General features: G+C 32.8%; 1 protein-coding gene and 1 long non-coding RNA gene across 2 annotated transcripts; both read right to left on the bottom strand.

Annotated features, from left to right (window-relative positions):
- Window positions 1-5662: 5662 nt before the first annotated feature.
- Window positions 5663-10683, bottom strand: LOC143051077 (uncharacterized). The gene is made up of 4 exons (XM_076224120.1): window positions 10386-10683; window positions 8854-9095; window positions 7495-7764; window positions 5663-6376 (listed from the first exon to the last, which is right to left on the bottom strand). Exons 1-4 carry the CDS (start codon window positions 10552-10554, stop codon window positions 5714-5716), a joined length of 1344 nt encoding a protein of 447 aa, XP_076080235.1. The 5' UTR covers window positions 10555-10683; the 3' UTR covers window positions 5663-5713.
- A 6980-nt stretch (window positions 10684-17663) lies between these two features.
- Window positions 17664-19056, bottom strand: LOC143051067 (uncharacterized). Its single transcript, XR_012970575.1, has 2 exons — window positions 18366-19056; window positions 17664-17803 (listed from the first exon to the last, which is right to left on the bottom strand). It is a non-coding gene; the product is annotated as an uncharacterized LOC143051067 (long non-coding RNA).
- Window positions 19057-20107: the final 1051 nt, after the last annotated feature.

Raw genomic sequence — 20107 nt, 5'->3', positions numbered from 1 at the left:
TGCATTAGCTACGAGATTTAAAAAAGTATATATGATTTTTGTTGTTGTTAAATCATTAACGAAAATGATATAGTGAAATTATATTTCACTTTCAGCAGCCTATCAGTTTCTATTTTGTTAAATAAGCTGAGAAACATTGTTGATGAGTTGTGCACTTGAAAGTTAATTATTGGACCTCATTGAATACATATTCATTTGACCTTCAATTGAACCCCTAGCTGGAGATGGGTTACCGATGTATTTAACTATCAAAATTGTAAGTGTTTCACAAAACCCAATGTCTCGCCTTCTTTTGTTGTGAGTCGCAGGCTCAACAAAAACAGGGGAAAAAAATAAAATTTTCCTCTAGATACTATCTTTTGGCTAGTTCTGTAAGAACCTTCTGTCCAAATTTGGTAAAATTTCAAGATGGTTTATGAATTCCAATGAATATTTTAAAAACTTTAACTGCAGAGTGTATGGTATGTTAACTGAAAAAAAAACTAGTCCATTTTTTTATAAGTAAATATACGAAAAAAGGATTTTTTTTACAAACGTTACTTCTGGATATTATCTTATGATCATAAACAAGCTTCTGTCCAAGTAAGGTAGAAATCCAGGATATTTTGAGAAGGTTATTAAAATTTAAAAAGCTTCAACCACAGTGTGAGTGTACAATGTTAACCGTCATAAAAACTAAGTCTATTTATAAGTAAAATAGGAAAAACTTGGGGTTTTTTTTACCAAATTTACTTCTTGAAATTTATCTTTTGATCATAAACACATGATAAACAAGTTTCTGTTCAAGTTTGGTAGAAATCCAGGATAATTTAAGGAAGTTATCAAAATTTAAAAAAAAAATGAACCACAGAGTGAATATTTGTGGACGTTGCTGGTGGCGGAATTAAGGTTGGTTCGCCATGTCTCGCTTTTGCGACAAAAGTAGCAGCTTCGACGAAAAGGAAAAGAATGTCAACATTGAAAGTAAAAGAAAAGGGATAGACCATTTAGTTGACTTATTCAATCCACAAAAAGATTATTCTTATACAGGTAGAAACAATGATTAAATTTTGTTGCAGGTATAAGCTTTAGTTTGGAAAATTTATAATAATGAGACACACAGAAACACGGAAATATGAAATGTGACTCTTAACGCCATCAATTTGTATAAATTTGCTTGTGAAGAATGTCTGACAAAAGAAATCATAGTTAAAACCTATTTTGTAAAAGAAATTTTACTCATGTCATTGGCCAAGTTGATATGCAAAGTATGCCTGATGGAGATTTGAATTTAACAAAATTATGAGATGTTAAGAATTATCAAAATCATTTAACCAAATTTGGCATAATCTAATGTATATCTTATAAAAGAGCTGGAGATTAAAAGTTGCCTATAAAAACTTCTTAAAAATGTATTTCTCAATTAGTGAATGAAATCATTGTCTTGCATGCTGAAAATAATTTTTAGGGAGTTTCAAAACTTATTTTCAATTCACAAACACTAAAGTGTATGCACTTTTGATGTGCCTTATAATCCTAAATTCTTAAGTGAGCCCTAAAAATCCCTACCCCTTTACTTTCTTATTTGATATCTTGAACTATGTCTTTAATTTTTAAACAAAAATATGAAGTTAGTAAATAGCTGTAAAAATGACAAAAAAAATCAGAGAATACCAGTAATTACTGAAACAACTAGTAAATACATGTAATTACTAAATTGACTAGTAATTACAGGTATTTACTGAAATGTTTAGTAATTACGTGTAATTCCTAATTTCACCTATTTACTGTAACATATATATTGTATAGGGGCCAGCTGAAGGACGCCTCCGGGTGCGGGAATTTTTCGCTGCATTGAAGACCTGTTGGTGACCTTAATTCTGCTGTTGTATGTTTTTCTATGGTCGGGTTGTTGTCTCTTTGACAAATTCCCCATTTCCATTCTCAATTTTATTATACGAACAAGAACAAACAGCTCTACGTTGCTTTGATATTTATCAATTTTTAGGAAGCATTGCGAAAAATGATCTTCAATATTTCGAAAACATGTGAAATAAAATTGCTAACACGGTGGACCGTCGAGTGTCAACAAACGTAGTAGACTTGTTCACTGAAAAGACGAGGATAATGGTTTCATCTGACAAGTCACATTTGTTATGCAAACCCAGTTTTGATCATGATATTTAAAAAGACGTACTTTTTTTCAATCTATGTATTAATAAACTAGAAAATTCCAAATTGTAAATATCTCTTCATCTGGACCGACTTGGCATCTACTACGTTTGGACGGGTCCATTTCATTAGTAAGGTGATCGATAAATATTACGGAGTTTTGACAGAAAAGGAAAACGAACTTATCGTTATGTGTTTTCAACAAGGGTTTCGTTTCCCTAAATTATTTGCGCAAATAAAGTTTGTCTATTTTTAGATTACAGGTAATAATTTGACACTACGCATTAACCTGTGTAGTGATTTTGATTTTACGATAAATGTATGAATGAACGATAATTTTATGAATGAACAAGAGCACCTGACCTCTTAAAGAAACACAAATTAAACATAAAAAACCGTATTTATTAGGAGATAATTCAGTTAAATTTTCAATACTAAATCAACAACTGAAATGAATCCATATTTTTTTGAAACATCGTACGAACGGCGGAAAACGGAATCGCATTTATAAAAATGTACTTTTTTTCACTCGGACTTCTATGTTATTTGATATTCAAACGGTTGACCCTTTAAATACAAAAATACATCTACAAGAACATATTCTGAAACTTCTTAAATCCACTAAAGTTTTTTTAAAGTTTCAAGCTATGTATTGCATTAGAAAACATACATAGGTGTTAAAGAATGACTGACCAGGAGCCTGTTTAACAAAATACTATGGCTTGATCTGGGCGGAGTCTCTGATCTGGGTCACAAAGATGGCCATACGCGACGGCATAAAAGCAATTGCTTTAAAAATCACTTCTAACAAATACCACATGTGTAGTTGTACTTAGTGATTGTAGAATAAAAATTTCCCAACAGACATATGAAAGGACAATACAACTTTTTTTCTTTAATTCAAGGCCTTTTCAGAATAACTAAAAATTTGGTGATGATAGCATATCTTTGGTAGTCACTACTAAACGTATTCAACGTTTATGTATACTAATGTATGAACCACATGGTTTACTTAGATAAAAAGATAAACTCATCATAGATATCATGCTTACAATTTTGGATGTCCGACCAGTGCTTCGTCTACAAAAGACTCATCAGTGACGTTGATGCTTCAATCAAATAAGTTAAAAAGGCCAACTAAAGGACAAAGTTTAAGAGCATTGAAAACTCAAGTTTAAGAAAGGGTTTGCCAAACAGTTCACTCAAGGTAATCCATGCCTAGGGTAGAAAATCATTATGACCATATGAATCATAATTCATGTCAACACAGAGGTGGTGAAGACTCATTTATCTCGTCAGTAGTCCTTTTGCGCCAATTACTGTTTTTCAGGGGTATCATTTGCGCCAAATTTTGTTTTCCAATTGTATCAATTGCGCCAATATCCGGAACTCATTTGCGCCAATTGACCTGTTCTTATTTTTGGCTTAAAAAGTATCCCTATGTTGGAGATATTTCACCATGAAAATGAGCATCTGGAGAGAAATGACTCGTAATGCATTAGACAGTCCATGTACAGAGAGAGCAGAAAACTTATTGCTTTGCTGAATATTTATTACAAGATATGCCAAAAGAGAAGAAAACAGAAGCTTTGGTGATTATCTTTTAGCCACATATGTTGATGACACAGTGCTTTGTTTCCACCATCCGTATAGGCTGAAACTATCTACCGCTCTGTTTGGGATCGATACTTACAACAAGACATAGAAAGCATTGAAAAAGTTAAGGAGGGATGCGCGTTTTGTTACCAACAAATACAGAAACACCTCAAGCGTTGGTAACATGTTAAAACATCTTGAATGGCGCAGTCTCTCTGACAGAAGAAAAGACTCCAGATTGGTAATGCAAATACAAAATTGAACACGAAAAGGTTGCAATACCTAAAAATAATAAATTAATTCCACAAAAAAAAAACAACAAACAAGACATTCTAATTCGAACAGCTTCCAAATTACATCCTTTAAAACACAGCACATAAAAGATTCCTATTTTCCAAGAACTATTGCCGACTTGAACAAACTACCGGATAACATTGTAAATTGCACATCAGTAGACTCTTTCAAATCTTCAATTTCAAAGCATCAATATTAACTCAATTATAACATCTTATTATAAAAAACACTTTATTTTTTAATTTTTCGTATTTTTTTTTAAAAAAATGTACATTTTTTAAACTAATGTCTTGTAAGTTTCCTCCTGTGACACAATCTTTAATTTGTTGAAGACGGTCACTATATGGTAGAATAGAATAGAACACGTACCAATAATGGAGCAGAAGCATTCCACAGGAATTATTATGAACTGGACAATAAAGTCAAGTTACAAGCTACTAAACACATTAAATTGGGAAATACCCATGCAATATACTAGTAAGAAGAACGTATGTTTCAGAAAAGGAAAAAATTGCCGTGTGAACTGCAGGTTCCAAGTCCGAATAAAGGAGGAGGAAAGTCATTTTTCTTCTAATTGGCGCAATCGTATGTTTTATTTTTGGCGCAAATGATACCATGTAATTTTAAAACAGTTGGCGCAAACGTAGCATTGAAGAAAAAAAGTTGTGGCGCAAAAGGACGCATTTTTGGCGCAAACGGATCTCTCCCCATTATCTCATCCGACTAGTACTAAAAATCTTGTCAAAGTGGGTATCAATTTGCCTGTACAGGATGTAGTAATTTGCAGCTACATCTGGCAAAAATAGGAACGTTAAATATTATGCATCAGTGAGAGATAAGAATCCTTGCAACAAATCCTGAGGGGTTAGTATGTGGCCCACTAGAGGCCACTATAAGGGAAAATTTCTTTTCCTATCCAATTTATAATCATTGTCCAGTTGCATTCCAAATTTACCTCCAGTCTTCCCAGTTCATCCCTATTGCATTTATTTCAAAAGTTAACATTCATGAAATATTTGTCACTGGACATAAAAAAAACAATTATCAATTAATTTATTTTATTCTATACTATGAATGATTTAGAACACTGTTGACACTAGTTTATAAAGACCTTAAGATGTCTTTTCTGTTACTTTTCAAAAAGTTTCTGTCTCGTTTATATAATATCTCATAATATCTCTGTGGTCAATAGTAAGTCTAGCTCGCATCAAGTTCCTATCTCAAAGTGAATAGACAAATCAACATGATCAACCTTCTTTATTTAAAAATAAATGTAATGTTGACTTCTTAGCAAAATTATTGGACCTATCAGATGTATTGGGTAATTCTTTGCCAATAATGATTGAGATATATTATAGTTACCGAAAAATAATAGCAATTTCAGTGGCAGATCCAGGGGGTGTATTAGTGTATTCCGGGGTTGGAATCCCTTTTTTTGGACGATCAATGCATTTGAATGGGGACATGTAGTTGGAACCCCCCCCTTTTGTCCTGGGTTAGGAACCCCCCCCCCTTTTAAAACTTTTAAAAAATGGCTGGATCCACCCCTGAATCTTATTGGTCCCCTGGACAGCATCTGTCTTGGGACAATAATTTTGGTATTTTCCTCACAACCAGTAAATAAGTGTATGATATTAAACTTTATTATGAATCTGTATGAAATTTTCTTTCTTTATTTTGTTTCTTTGTGATGGTTTTCTTGATTTTTTACTGTGTCATTTTCAACCAGTGGATAACAAAATGTCAATTGTTTAACTTTCTTTGATTTCTGGAAAGCTTCTGGAATTTCTTTCCTAAATTCTTCTACACAATGTCTTGATAACAAATCTGCTAGTTTATTGTATTCCCTTTGCTTGTGACAGGCTAAAAATTCAATGTTATATTTGTCCACTAATGATTGTAGAATTCTTGTTAACTTTGAATATTTAGAATATACTTTCCTGTTCACATATAATCCTCTATTGACAATATCTACAGTTGACAGACAGTCGGAATAACAGAGCACACGTTTATTGACAAATTTATGTTTCCATGTATAACAGGCTGTGACAAAGGCATACATTTCTGCAAACCTTGAACTGAAGGTTTTAACATGAAAAGACAAGTATTTGGACTGTACTTCCTGTGGCCAAAGTTCTGTAAACCACCGGACCTTATCTTCATTTTTAATGTTCAAATATGCACCAAATCCATAAAAGGAAGCATCTACATGAATTATACAATCTGCATCAAAATTCTCTAAACTCGGTACAAATTCATTAAACAAAACACTTTTCCTTAGACTTCTCCTCTGTGGAAATTTTAAGTTATTTTTTCCATCAAGAAAGCAATAACACTGAAAAGTAAAATATCTCATATAAGAACTTCATCTTTTTCAAAACTTTAATCTATAAATATTACAAATTTTATGTAATGTTTTTCATTCATTTCTATTTTAAACTTGACACAGTAAAAGTAGCTATGCTATATTTTTGACATTTTCACCTATCATGTCTGTTGGTTTTGTTCACACATCGTTGTCAATATAATGGAAGTTGATGTGACTGTCATACAAGTGAGAGGTTTAGCTAGCTATAAAATCAGGTTCAATCCACCATTTTCTACAGAAAATGCCTATACCAAGTCAGGAATATGACAGTTGTTTGATGTGTTTGAGCTTTTTATTTTGCCAATTGATTAGGGACTTTCCGCTTTGAATTTTCCTCAGAGTTCAGAGAAGAGCCACTTCATTTCTTTTGAATGTTTGGATTTTGGTTGATTTTCACATGGTTTCAGACTTGCATATAATTCTAATATGACACTCTTCTTTAACTTTGTAAAACAAAGGCATGAAACCTTGTGAAAAATGTACTAAAATCTAAACAATAATTAAGAATTGAATGTTTCTTTTTGTAAATTCATTGGGATGTAAAAGCGTTGACCAAGGTACATTATGTATGAAGCACACAAGTGCATTTTCTAAAAATATGTGTGCTGTCAACATGTTTAAAACCCAGAGTATGAAATTACTAAATGAATCATGTAATGCATTTAATTACATTTTATTGCTACGATCATGAAAATCTGATTCCTATCAGGTATTTCTTTTATTTACCTGTGCACTTTATTGTAGAAACGTGTGTCTTTATGAATATTACAATTCATTTTGAAATGAATATTAATTTCAGAATGTTGCAAGATTGCTGTTAGCCAATCAAAATAATCTATTATAATGAAACATACATCTTATGTATTTATAAGTCCATGAACCTGAGGACATTTGTAGGTTTCATGTCATCTTAGGGCTCTTTTAATGAGATTTAATCCAACAAAATCCCTTTTTTTTTTTAACAAAATCAAAATAATCTATTAGTTTTACTCATACAACCCAATTTTTTTTTACAGGTGAATTTTAAATATTACAAATGGCATCTTTTTTTCAACTGTGCACATAGATTTTATTATGTAACAAACCTTTAACTGCATGGCTGCTAGTAATGCTGCTTCAAACTGACTGCTGTATGGAGAGGTTCCGGTTGCATTCACACATAATATCAGTGGCCATCTGATTTTTATTTCTGTCAACCAGCTACTAATTCCATCCATAATAATTTGACTCGTACAATAATAAAAGTTTTTTTCTCGTCTGACTTGTGGTCCATCAATTTCTTCATACATCTGTTCTATAAGCTCCCAAAGCCTCTCCGGAGTAACACAGCCATTGTTATATAAGAGACCTAAATACTGAAATATGAAACGGTAAAAATGTCATTATCAAAGATACCCTATAACACTGTAATAAGGTATAATGTCACCAGGAATGGCATCATATAGTTTTCTTCATTGTTGTGGTAATATAAAACTTCACACTAAAAATGTATGACAATAGGGACATTTTTAGTTCCTTATCATTAATTTTCCTTTCTTGGATGGTGATGCTTCTTTTATAAATTTAGCATAACTCTGTTGCTATGCTTGTGTTTTTGTGACGTTTTAGATTTCAATGAACTTTGTTTTCGTCTATTTTTTTTTACATAAATAAGGCCGTTAGTTTTCTCGTTTGAATTGTTTTACATTGTCTTATCAGGGCCTTTTATAGCTGACTATGCGGTATGGGCTTTGCTCATTGTTGAAGGCCGTACGGTGACCTATAGTTGTTAATGTCTGTGTCATTTTGGTCTTTTGTGGATAGTTGTCTCATTGGCAATCATACCACATCTTCTTTTTTATATTTTATCTGTGTATAATTCATGTAATTGGTAAAATATTTAGTCAGATTTCGTAACCACAAAATACCTAAAACCTTTACTTAATTCTTCCATTGATACAAAGCTATGGTTTACAAGTTTGGTTGTACCTTTTTTTCAAACAGGATAACACATCCTAAGTTTTACAGAGATGTTGTTTACTGAGACCAACTTTAGATACAATTTGGGTAAAATTATCATTTCTTTCAATTAACTTATAAAAGTTTACCAATTCAACACTGTTATTAGATCTTTGAATATTGTTTTTATTGGTATCAATATTGATTTCATTAACAATATATGCAGTATGAATACACCAACTTTCAACAAGATGTTATATAATCATATAAATGATAAAAAAAAATATACATAAATGATATCTACTTTAATTAAAATCATTTTATATAAATTTACAAAACTTAATTCAAAATCAATCGACATTTGAAAATACAGTTGAACATGTTACTTTTTCTGAACAAATCAAATTAGTTAAAATATACAAATACTAACATAAAAAAACCACACACAAACCTGCAACAAACTAGACATTTCTTTCTTTTGTATGTAAAGAAATGTTATTACTCACCCAATACATTTCACAAGCTTCAAGGTATGCATTTTCCTTGGCTTTATCAAGGTCTGTATGTACACCAACACAAGTAAATCTTAAAGGAAATGTTAACTGAAGACAAGCCTTCCACAATCTGCCATTAAACTTTGATGTACAGTGAAAAGTTAGTGCTCCTTCTCTACGTGATTCTCTCAATGGCTGATATAATCCCTTTATCAGTTTGACAGGCTCAGGAAATTTGGTTTTGTAATTCTTCACTGAAATGGAAACAGTACACAAAATACATCATGGAAAACTAAAGGCAGAGTAACAAGAACCTCACTAAAAACCTGTTGTAACCTTAGGTCCTCCAGAATCCTGCTCCATATGTGGCACCCATTGAGTTACTCAAGTACATGTAAGCACAAACACAAACCTGGTGGTAAATCTAATAAGTTGGGTCACACGTGAGGAAAAGAGTAAGAAATGCAATAATTTTTCAAGTTTCTTTATTCTTTGAAAATTATCTTTCAAGGAATGTAGATTATTTTCAACAGAGTTTTCTTAACATGTCACTTTTACTATATTTGCTAACCAAAGATTAATGATCTAGTCCCCTACTCTCCACCCTTATACATGTACAAAATGTAACTTATTTTAGGTGTCTTGAGACAAATTTAGTTACAATGTATGGAATTTCAAACAAATGAGTCTCTTGAAAGGCATTGAATTTTCATGTTGGGTTTTTATTTCTTATAGCATGAAAGCTTATCTTGTATTTCTAGCCAAAGTTACATGAACTAGTAGACAAAGATGAATCTTTACAAATAGTCTCAATTAGTTATACAAAATAACTGAAAAGGTACTGACTATAGTTAACATCATGAAGAACATGCAGTCAAGACATTGTCAAAAGCTATTTGTTTGTTTTGTGACATGGATGTTTGCCAACCTGTATCAATCATGTCAATAAGATTTAATGTAATGACTCATAAATTAGGTCAAATAAATTTCATAGAATTGATTCAAACTATGTAATGCCAGGGCCTAATTAGTGCCCTAGGATTTTTCACTTATTCCAACTTTGAACATGTTGAAGGGAAATTGATGTCTATTATTTCCCTTTCTTAAATTTAGTTGCAAATATTATATCTACAAAAAATGATCTAGGAAGGCTGAATGTGTCTTATAGCTTACCAATGTGGAGGGCTAAATAACTGAATCTGAGAATGCAATAATCATGATAATAATATTCATCATTCAATTTTCCTTTTTTACATCAAAAACTGCCAGACACTCAGTTTACATTTTTTGTACATCATTCCCACCAAAATTATACTTTTTGGCACAATCTTTTGAAATCTTCAGAGACCGTTTATATTGTGATGTTAAAATGGACCACTGAAATTCTTAACAAGACTTCTGTGAAGAAGACAGCAATTTCACTTTGGTAGCAAGAGGGATATAGTGCATGTGTACACAGTGACAATCATAAACTGTAGCCCAGACGTTTAGAACTAGAAGTTCACATAGCACAGCAGTGTATATAAACATTCATATTTTCTTACCAGTATCGACATCAGGCACATAATGCTTTGTTAGCAGTTTTGCTAAAAGTCTTTCTCTCTCCGTCTTATTGCTCTGAGAATGAATGTGACATGGCAAAATTCGACAGGTTTCAATCTTAGAAATCAACGAACGTAAAATTATAGTGCGAAAAGCATCTATTTTAAACATATTGGTTTTGAGCTTTTTTCGCTAAAGTCTATTGTGACTTAAATCATTCATCGTGTTATCCCTTTTAAGTTGTTATTTGGGGTTTGTTTGTCTGTTTGTGTAAATATCATGTGCTGATGTTTTGAGGGCAAATTAAGTTCGGGGAAAGTCACGTTCAATAATGTGGCTATTCTGTTCCTGTATCTGTATCCAATGAAATTCTGCCAACATAGGCACACCTCCTGATTTTGAGCTAAGTTATTCTAACACCGCTATTGTCACTGATTTCACAACGAATATACTTAGACAAGGACGTATGTTAGTTATACGTCCTTGACACGATTAATAATTTCATGCATGTTAATAATTTTGTGAATCATAATCATATTGATATAATTTAATTTTGGATGTAACGCGTCTTCTGATTGGCTGACGTTATTTTGTTATCATCCCATAGATACAATTTCGTCATGTGACCGGGACGTCAGCTACGTTTTTCCATGGTTTTCTACGGTTTAAAATTAAATTCAGAATTAAATTATAAGACATTTAAATGACTGTAATATTTTTTCTGTCTATTCGAAATAACATACTAGTACTAGTAAAAAATTTGGTGCACATTTTGTTACGTGTGCGCTTCAAATTCGGATAATATTTCATTAAAATGAAGTTTTGGAGGTAGGTGCTATTGTATTTAAATTTTCGTTACATTTATGGAACATTTATGGATTTTAGAAAGTCAATATGGCGGCCAACTCCTTGGTTACGACCTGTCAGTTGTGCATGTGAAGGTAATATTATAGTAGCCTTTACACAAAAACATGATGATAAAAAATCGCGAATATTTGGCTAAGAATTATAAGGATTAAACACATTTTTTCTAGAGGTTATTGATGTGTAAACCGGGGCTCTTACTGACAAACTTTACACAAAAGTCCTTCGGACTTGTGAGTTAATCGCCCCGGTTTACACATTAATAACCTCTAGAAAAAATGTGTTTAATCCTATAATACTTTTTACACATTGTGACTTGGATCGAGAGTTGTCTCATTGACGGACACTCATACCATATCTTCTTATTCAGTCTATTTGTTCTGACAAGGAAGTAGGCAAAATATGGAATAATAATACCAATCATGAAAAGGTAAAATATAAGACAACCCCTGTTTACATCTATCACGAGTGGAAGAACTGAACTGTAACAGACATTTGCCGCAAAAATATTGCAAAGACTCAAAACTAGAGTTGTTACTGTCGTTAACAAAATCCAAAAAGTCAACAGTAAAGAAAATTTGCTAAAGTTAAGGGAGTTTCCTCCTGCAATTGTAAAGCAGAAACCATTGAAAAAAAGTAAGGAAATTGAAAATATAACGTTTTAATAACGGCCTCGATGCAAAAAAGCTTCGATTAACTGAAGTATGAAATCCTATTCAATAAGCTGAACCATTGTATACTAGTATGAGAAACTGTGGATATTTCAGAAACCAATATACAGACATGAGCATTAAAAAAAACTAGGAAGGGCAATATACAGGAGGCTATTCTCGTTTTGTTCGATCGACGACATTGTTCTAAGATACTCTCACTATCGGGCAACTGACACTGAATTTTCAGTCTAAGTCAACATTAGGGCCTAACAGAATCACTCATTCATTTAATCAATAAGATATATGGACACATATGTTTTGAAACTCAATGTTTATTCTCTCTGTTTCCCTCTAAACTATTTTTTTTCTCCCAAATGTAAGTAACGCAATTAATATTACCCCCTACCCTCCCCCTAAAAAAAATAAACAGGAAAAAGATGAATTATCGGTGCCCACTACAACAAATTTTGTTATAATCTTCTATGTTATTTTGGTCTGATTGACAATTATACCAAATCTTCTTATTTGTATCGATTGAAATCTGGACTGCATGCTATGTCACCGACCCAGGATTTAACTTAAACAAGCTACTGAAAGTGTCTCCAAGTATTGTGGACGACGTCAACCACATGACTGATAAAACTACACTACAATAACAAACAATGAATGAGAGTTATAGTGTGTTTCATGTTGAAGGTCTCGATGTGATTTGGAGATGAACATCATTGAAAGCCCTGTACCCAGATGCAGCATAACTAGACAACAGATTGACAATTTGTACAGTGTATATGTTACAGTAAATAGGTGAAATTAGGAATTACACGTAATTACTAAACATTTCAGTAAATACCTGTAATTACTAGTCAATTTAGTAATTACATGTATTTACTAGTTGTTTCAGTAATTACTGGTATTCTCTGATTTTTTTTGTCATTTTTACAGCTATTTACTAACTTCATATTTTTGTTTAAAAATTAAAGACATAGTTCAAGATATCAAATAAGAAAGTAAAGGGGTAGGGATTTTTAGGGCTCACTTAAGAATTTAGGATTATAAGGCACATCAAAAGTGCATACACTTTAGTGTTTGTGAATTGAAAATAAGTTTTGAAACTCCCTAAAAATTATTTTCAGCATGCAAGACAATGATTTCATTCACTAATTGAGAAATACATTTTTAAGAAGTTTTTATAGGCAACTTTTAATCTCCAGCTCTTTTATAAGATATACATTAGATTATGCCAAATTTGGTTAAATGATTTTGATAATTCTTAACATCTCATAATTTTGTTAAATTCAAATCTCCATCAGGCATACTTTGCATATCAACTTGGCCAATGACATGAGTAAAATTTCTTTTACAAAATAGGTTTTAACTATGATTTCTTTTGTCAGACATTCTTCACAAGCAAATTTATACAAATTGATGGCGTTAAGAGTCACATTTCATATTTCCGTGTTTCTGTGTGTCTCATTATTATAAATTTTCCAAACTAAAGCTTATACCTGCAACAAAATTTAATCATTGTTTCTACCTGTATAAGAATAATCTTTTTGTGGATTGAATAAGTCAACTAAATGGTCTATCCCTTTTCTTTTACTTTCAATGTTGACATTCTTTTCCTTTTCGTCGAAGCTGCTACTTTTGTCGCAAAAGCGAGACATGGCGAACCAACCTTAATTCCGCCACCAGCAACGTCCACAAATATTCACTCTGTGGTTCATTTTTTTTTTAAATTTTGATAACTTCCTTAAATTATCCTGGATTTCTACCAAACTTGAACAGAAACTTGTTTATCCTGTGTTTATGATCAAAAGATAAATTTCAAGAAGTAAATTTGGTAAAAAAAACCCCAAGTTTTTCCTATTTTACTTATAAATAGACTTAGTTTTTATGACGGTTAACATTGTACACTCACACTGTGGTTGAAGCTTTTTAAATTTTAATAACCTTCTCAAAATATCCTGGATTTCTACCTTACTTGGACAGAAGCTTGTTTATGATCATAAGATAATATCCAGAAGTAACGTTTGTAAAAAAAATCCTTTTTTCGTATATTTACTTATAAAAAAACGGACTAGTTTTTTTTTTCAGTTAACATACCATACACTCTGCAGTTAAAGTTTTTAAAATATTCATTGGAATTCATAAACCATCTTGAAATTTTACCAAATTTGGACAGAAGGTTCTTACAGAACTAGCCAAAAGATAGTATCTAGAGGAAAATTTTATTTTTTTCCCCTGTTTTTGTTGAGCCTGCGACTCACAACAAAAGAAGGCGAGACATTGGGTTTTGTGAAACACTTACAATTTTGATAGTTAAATACATCGGTAACCCATCTCCAGCTAGGGGTTCAATTGAAGGTCAAATGAATATGTATTCAATGAGGTCCAATAATTAACTTTCAAGTGCACAACTCATCAACAATGTTTCTCAGCTTATTTAACAAAATAGAAACTGATAGGCTGCTGAAAGTGAAATATAATTTCACTATATCATTTTCGTTAATGATTTAACAACAACAAAAATCATATATACTTTTTAGCTCACCTGGCCCGAAGGGCCAAGTGAGCTTTTCCCATCACTTTGCGTCCGGCGTCCGTCGTCCTGCGTCCGTCGTCGTCCGTCGTCGTTAACTTTTACAAAAATCTTCTCCTCTGAAACTACTGGGCTAAATTAATCCAAACTTGGCCACAATCATCTTTGGGGTATGTAGTTCAAAAAATGTGTCCGGTGACCCGGCCATCCAACCAAGATGGCTGCCACGGCTAAATATAGGACATAGGGGTAAAATGCAGTTTTTGGCTTATAACTCAAAAATCAAAGCATTTAGAGCAAATCTGACATGGGGTAAAATTGTTTATCAGGTCAAGATCTATCTGCCCAGAAATTTTCAGATGAATCGGACAACCCGTTGATGGGTTGCTGCCCCTGAATTGGTAATTTTATGGAAATTTTGCTGTTTTTGGTTATTATCTTGAATATTATTATAGATAGAGATAAACTGTAAACAGCAATAATGTTCAGCAAAGTTAGATTTACAAATAAGTCAACATGACCGAAATGGTCAGTTGACCCCTTAAGGAGTTATTGCCCTTTATAGTCAATTTTTAACCATTTTTCGTAAATCTTAGTGATCTTTTACAAAAATCTTCTTCTCTGAAACTACTGGGCTAAATTAATCCAAACTTGGCCACAATCATCTTTGGGGTATGTAGTTTAAAAAATGTGTCCGGTGACCCGGCCATCCAACCAAGATGGCTGCCATGGCTAAATATAGGACATAGGGGTAAAATGCAGTTTTTGGCTTATAACTCAAAAATCAAAGCATTTAGAGCAAATCTGACGGAGTGAAATTGTTTATCATGTCAAGATCTATCTGCCCTGAAATTTTCAGATGGATCCGACAACCGGTTGTTGGGTTGCTGCCCCATAATTGGTAATTTTAAGAAAATTTTGACGTTTTTTGTTATTATCTTGAATATTATTATAGATAGAGATAAACTGTAAACAGCAATAATGTACAGCAAAGTAAGACCTAAAGATAAGTCAAACATGACAAAAATGGTCAGTTGACCCCCTAAGGAGTTATTGTCCTTTATAGTCAATTTTTAACAATTTTCATAAAATTTGTAAATTTTTACTAACATTTTCCACTGAAACTACTGGGCCAAGATCATTATAGATAGAGATAATTGTAAGGAGCAAGAATGTTCAGTAAAGTAAGATGTACAAACACATCACCATCACCTAAAAACAATTTTGTCATGAATCCATCTGCTTCCTTTGTTTAATATTCACATATACCAAGGTGAGCGACACAGGCTCTTTAGAGCCTCTAGTTTGTTATTATCTTGAATATTATTATAGATAGAGATAAACTGTAAACAGCAATAATGTACAGCAAAGTAAGACCTAAAGATAAGTCAACATGAAAAAAATGGTCAGTTGACCCCCTAAGGAGTTATTGTCCTTTATAGTCAATTTTTAACAATTTTCATAAAATTTGTAAATTTTTACTAACATTTTCCACTGAAACTACTGGGCCAAGATCATTATAGATAGAGATAATTGTAAGGAGCAAGAAAGTTCAGTAAAGTAAGATGTACAAACACATCACCATCACCTAAACACAATTTTGTCATGAATCCATCTGCTTCCTTTGTTTAATATTCACATATACCAAGGTGAGCGACACAGGCTCTTTAGAGCCTCTAGTTTAAATCTCGTAGCTAATGCACCTATAGCAAAAAGGTACATTTTAGGCTGATCACTTTTTAAAAGTACTCACTGATTTTCTAGTATTACCAAAACTTTTGATCAGTTGACCATATTACAACATTGTTTTAACAGTTAGTAAATAGGTGTAAAAATTCATTTTAAAATTAGTAATTACTGGTAATTACTGGACCGTTTTAGGAATTACTTGTATTTACTAAGTGCATCGGGAATTACACGTAATTCCTAAATTTTAGTAATTACATGTAATTCCTAATTTCACCTATTTACTGTAACATATATACTAGTTCAGTGATAACGATTTAATGTCATGTTTGTCTGTGATGACCCCCCTTTTCGGGATTGCATGAGAATTGTAGTTATCTCGTACCCACATGCACTTGTTTCTATCCATAGGAAGGTCGACTATCCATATACAACTATTTATATGGATAATCGACCTTCCTATGGATAGAAACAAGTGCCTGTGCTCGTACCGCATCAGAAGGACACATATCAACTGAGCAATAATGTTTGGAACTTAGTTTTAAAAATGATGACAAAGTAACATTATGAAAATATTTTTATTAAGCTGAAATATACATTTATTCTTTACATGTTTATGTCTTGTAAGATATTTTATTTCTTTCCCGTTTTTTAACATTTGCGTCTGGAAAGTTGAAATGTTTTTAACTTAATCATTTGTGTTAATGGTTAAATATAAATTAATAAAGAAAATTGTTAGAATTAAATCAATAAAGGAAATTACTGCCAAGGAAGTTACAAACACTACCAGGGGATAATGCATGATGATTTCTTTTTGAGTTATATGTTTCAGCACATGTATATTTGACCCCAACTTTAGCCTGGTAAACGTGTTGTCTCCTTGTGAAATATAAAACATATTAAAAATGACCTTCTGCTAAAGTCTTTTATTTATATAAAGTTAAAACCTTCTTACTTTTAACTAGACAACACTCATGTCAGGTTTAATTCTTGTATATATGTGGATGAAAAATAAAAGTCCCCAAACATTAACATGGCAGCAATTGCTTTTACAGCCTTTAAGGCTTTGATTTGATAAAGGAACCATATTTTTGTTAATTGTACACAATAATATATGAACAATGAGATAATGGTATATATCAATCAGACTCATGTGTGAAATATGGGCTTTGGCAGACACTGTTCTTATGATTTGAATGTTGCATACAAATTTCACCTTGTGGGCTATCATCTCTATGGAGCTTCATGTTTGATGTTTCATGTCTCCCTTTTTATCTCACACTTTGTCATGTCAGGGTTTTTATAGCTTACTTTACTGTATGGGCGTTTGCCCATTGGTTGAAAGTCGTGCAGTGACATGTAGTTGTCAACATCTTCTTCCGTTTTTTCTATAAGATTTAGTTGTCTCATTGGCAACCAAGCCCCATCTCCTTATATCATTTTATATAGTAAACATTTGAAAATAGTCAAAATCATATTAAACGGACTCAATCTATAACCCGTATATTATCTTTCACGGGATCTAAAACAAATAAAAGTAAAAGACATCATTTAATATTTTTGTTTTCATTATAACTATACGTATTAGGATCACAAAATAAATCAACTTTAATACGAGTCTGTATCCATCAACTTGTATCTTAGTCTTTTTGGAAGCATCGTTGTCTAAGTCAAAACCCTGAAATATTAAAATAATATACATGCAGCTAGAAATTATATTACCGACAGCCCCTTAAAAATGGTTAAGGTTCAAAATCATACTCTCATACTCTTAATGTCTACTTTTTATTCAAAATTAAATCATGTAAGTTGTACCATAAACGATGTATATTTTTAGTTACATTATTCCTAAAATTAATCGTGTAATAAAAACGCAATGTAAACCAGATAGAATAATACGTTTTTAGATTACAATGCAGACATCTCTTTAAACACCAACATTGAAAGCTTGATATCCAGCGTTGCTTTTATAATTTCCAGTAAACACTTAAAACGTACGGATAATTATACAAGTTAGAGAGCATGTGTCGCAAATTACATAGACTTCAGGAAAATAGTAACCAGTTTGATGGATAGATTTATCTCTTGTTAAATTAACATTAACTTCAAAATGTCTTTCCTTATTTTTTTTTTTGTTATTGTGGAGCTGTCGCTTTGACATACACCAAATCATATGAATCAATAAATAGCCTATCGACCGGAACTTCGTTAAAGTAATCTATCCATATATTCAAGCTAACCTTTTTCTGTTTAGTTGTTTGGTAAATTATCTGTCAATCGAGTGTATTCTTTGTTTTGTCCTCGCCTTTTCTTTATGTAGATGATCAGAACAATTGCAGCAAGCATCACTGCTCCTACTGCAATCGTTGACACGACTATAATTGTCGTGCTACTCTGTCCGTTGGATCCACCATTATTCTGGTTATCAGGTACCTCATTGCTTAATTGTTGGTATTTAAGATCAGCCTTTTCAAACGTCGTCAACTTTGAGTCTGAACCTGTTAACGATAGCAAGTTGATTGTTGCTGCTTCCATATCGGTCATTTTTACAATGGCATTTGTTAAATCGTAAGGTTTGATTAGAGGTCTCTTCATGAAAGGTGGTCGAATAGCTTCTCTAGTCTCAAACACTGTATCTTTTGGATGAACGCTGCAGTAATAAATTTCTACTTTTTCATCGACTGTTGCTAGATATTTGGAAAATGTTCCTGGACACTTTTCTGCGTACTGATTTGTATCGTCAGAGTCATTTTTAGGACTAGGTCCAGCAAGAGGATTCCCAGACATGGAGCTGAAAAGGCCACCAAATGTAACGGCCTTGAGTCTGTTGGTCGCAACATCATTTCCATAGCATAAGTTAAGATCTACTCCCAAGGTAATTTCAGAAAATCCACATGGACAATAGTTTCCACCAGTGACTGGATTATTTTGAAAAGATGGGTTCCACATTCCTCCGAACAGAAATCCTGCCGATTGTTGTGGTTGTCCTTGTGGAGCATTTGGAGAACACCAGTAAACGGAATATTCAAGCTCTGTATATTCGTTGATATTTTTAGAGTTTAGGAAGGAACAAGACAAACTTTTAACTTTCATGTCACGGCAAATTGCACCATAAGATTTGTGAGCCTTCCAAAGACGAACTGTCCTGTACCCGGCTGGACAAGAATATTGGTTTGTGCGTGGATTAACAAAGCTGAAATGATCACACAAGTGACCGTCACCCTCTTCACAGGTTTGAAAAAATCCCCCGAATGAGAAGGAATCGCTTTTCAATCCACAGGTCCCGTCATCTATATTTGCTTTGCTATTGAAGTTAATTGCCTTTGGGTCGGTACACCCATACACGCTATTATGTTTATAATAACCAGAGGAAGACATCAATACGAGGTTCTCTACTTTGAATACTGTTGTCGGTGACATTTCTGGGAGCGTGTATGGGTTGATAAAATCAAAAAGAGACTGCCCACGTCTATCAATAGCAACCAAATTAGATTCAAGTCCCTTTTCCCAGTTTTCCATACTAAATAGTCCCATATTAAATACAGGTCCTCCATATGTGGTAACCTTTGAGTATTGTAAACTGTTCATGTACTTATCAGTGTCCGTTGCAGATTTTGAATTGTTTTTTGTAAAACTTCTTCCTTCTGCTCCCTTCTTGAAAAAGAATTTATTGAAAGATTGTCCTGCTTGAAAGTTCATGCTACTTCTATCAGAAGCAGACACAGTGGTAGATTCGCTTGATTTTATAATATAATCATTTTTTACTAGTAGTCCACCTACCAATACCTCAGACAAAACATGTGTCCCGTAGTCGCGAGTCAATAGTTCTGATTCGAAGGTTGCCATTTGATCTTGGTTAGTGTCCAACATGGCCGCTATTTTCTGTAACCGTCTACGAAAAACAGGGTCAAGAGGAGCATCCTCTTTTATTGTAATTCGGTAACGTGGGAAATTAGCTGTTACGCGTACCAGTGTTGAATCT

The sequence above is a fragment of the Mytilus galloprovincialis genome, chromosome 1, assembly GCF_965363235.1.
Source record: "Mytilus galloprovincialis chromosome 1, xbMytGall1.hap1.1, whole genome shotgun sequence".
NCBI lineage: Eukaryota > Metazoa > Mollusca > Bivalvia > Mytilida > Mytilidae > Mytilus > Mytilus galloprovincialis.
This window is presented reverse-complemented; position numbering and strand designations above follow the sequence as displayed.

What these genes read in the sequence shown, in the direction of transcription:
- LOC143051077 (XM_076224120.1), bottom strand. Translation starts at nt 10,554, where the DNA reads ATGTTTAAAATAGATGCTTTTCGCACTATAATTTTACGTTCGTTGATT. An exon ending in TGTGCCTGATGTCGATACTG is followed by an intron (nt 9,096 to 10,385) that starts GTAAGAAAATAT and finishes TTTCCATTTCAG; the next exon opens with TGAAGAATTACAAAACCAAA. An exon ending in TAGCAGCCATGCAGTTAAAG is followed by an intron (nt 6,377 to 7,494) that starts GTTTGTTACATA and finishes TTTACTTTTCAG; the next exon opens with TGTTATTGCTTTCTTGATGG.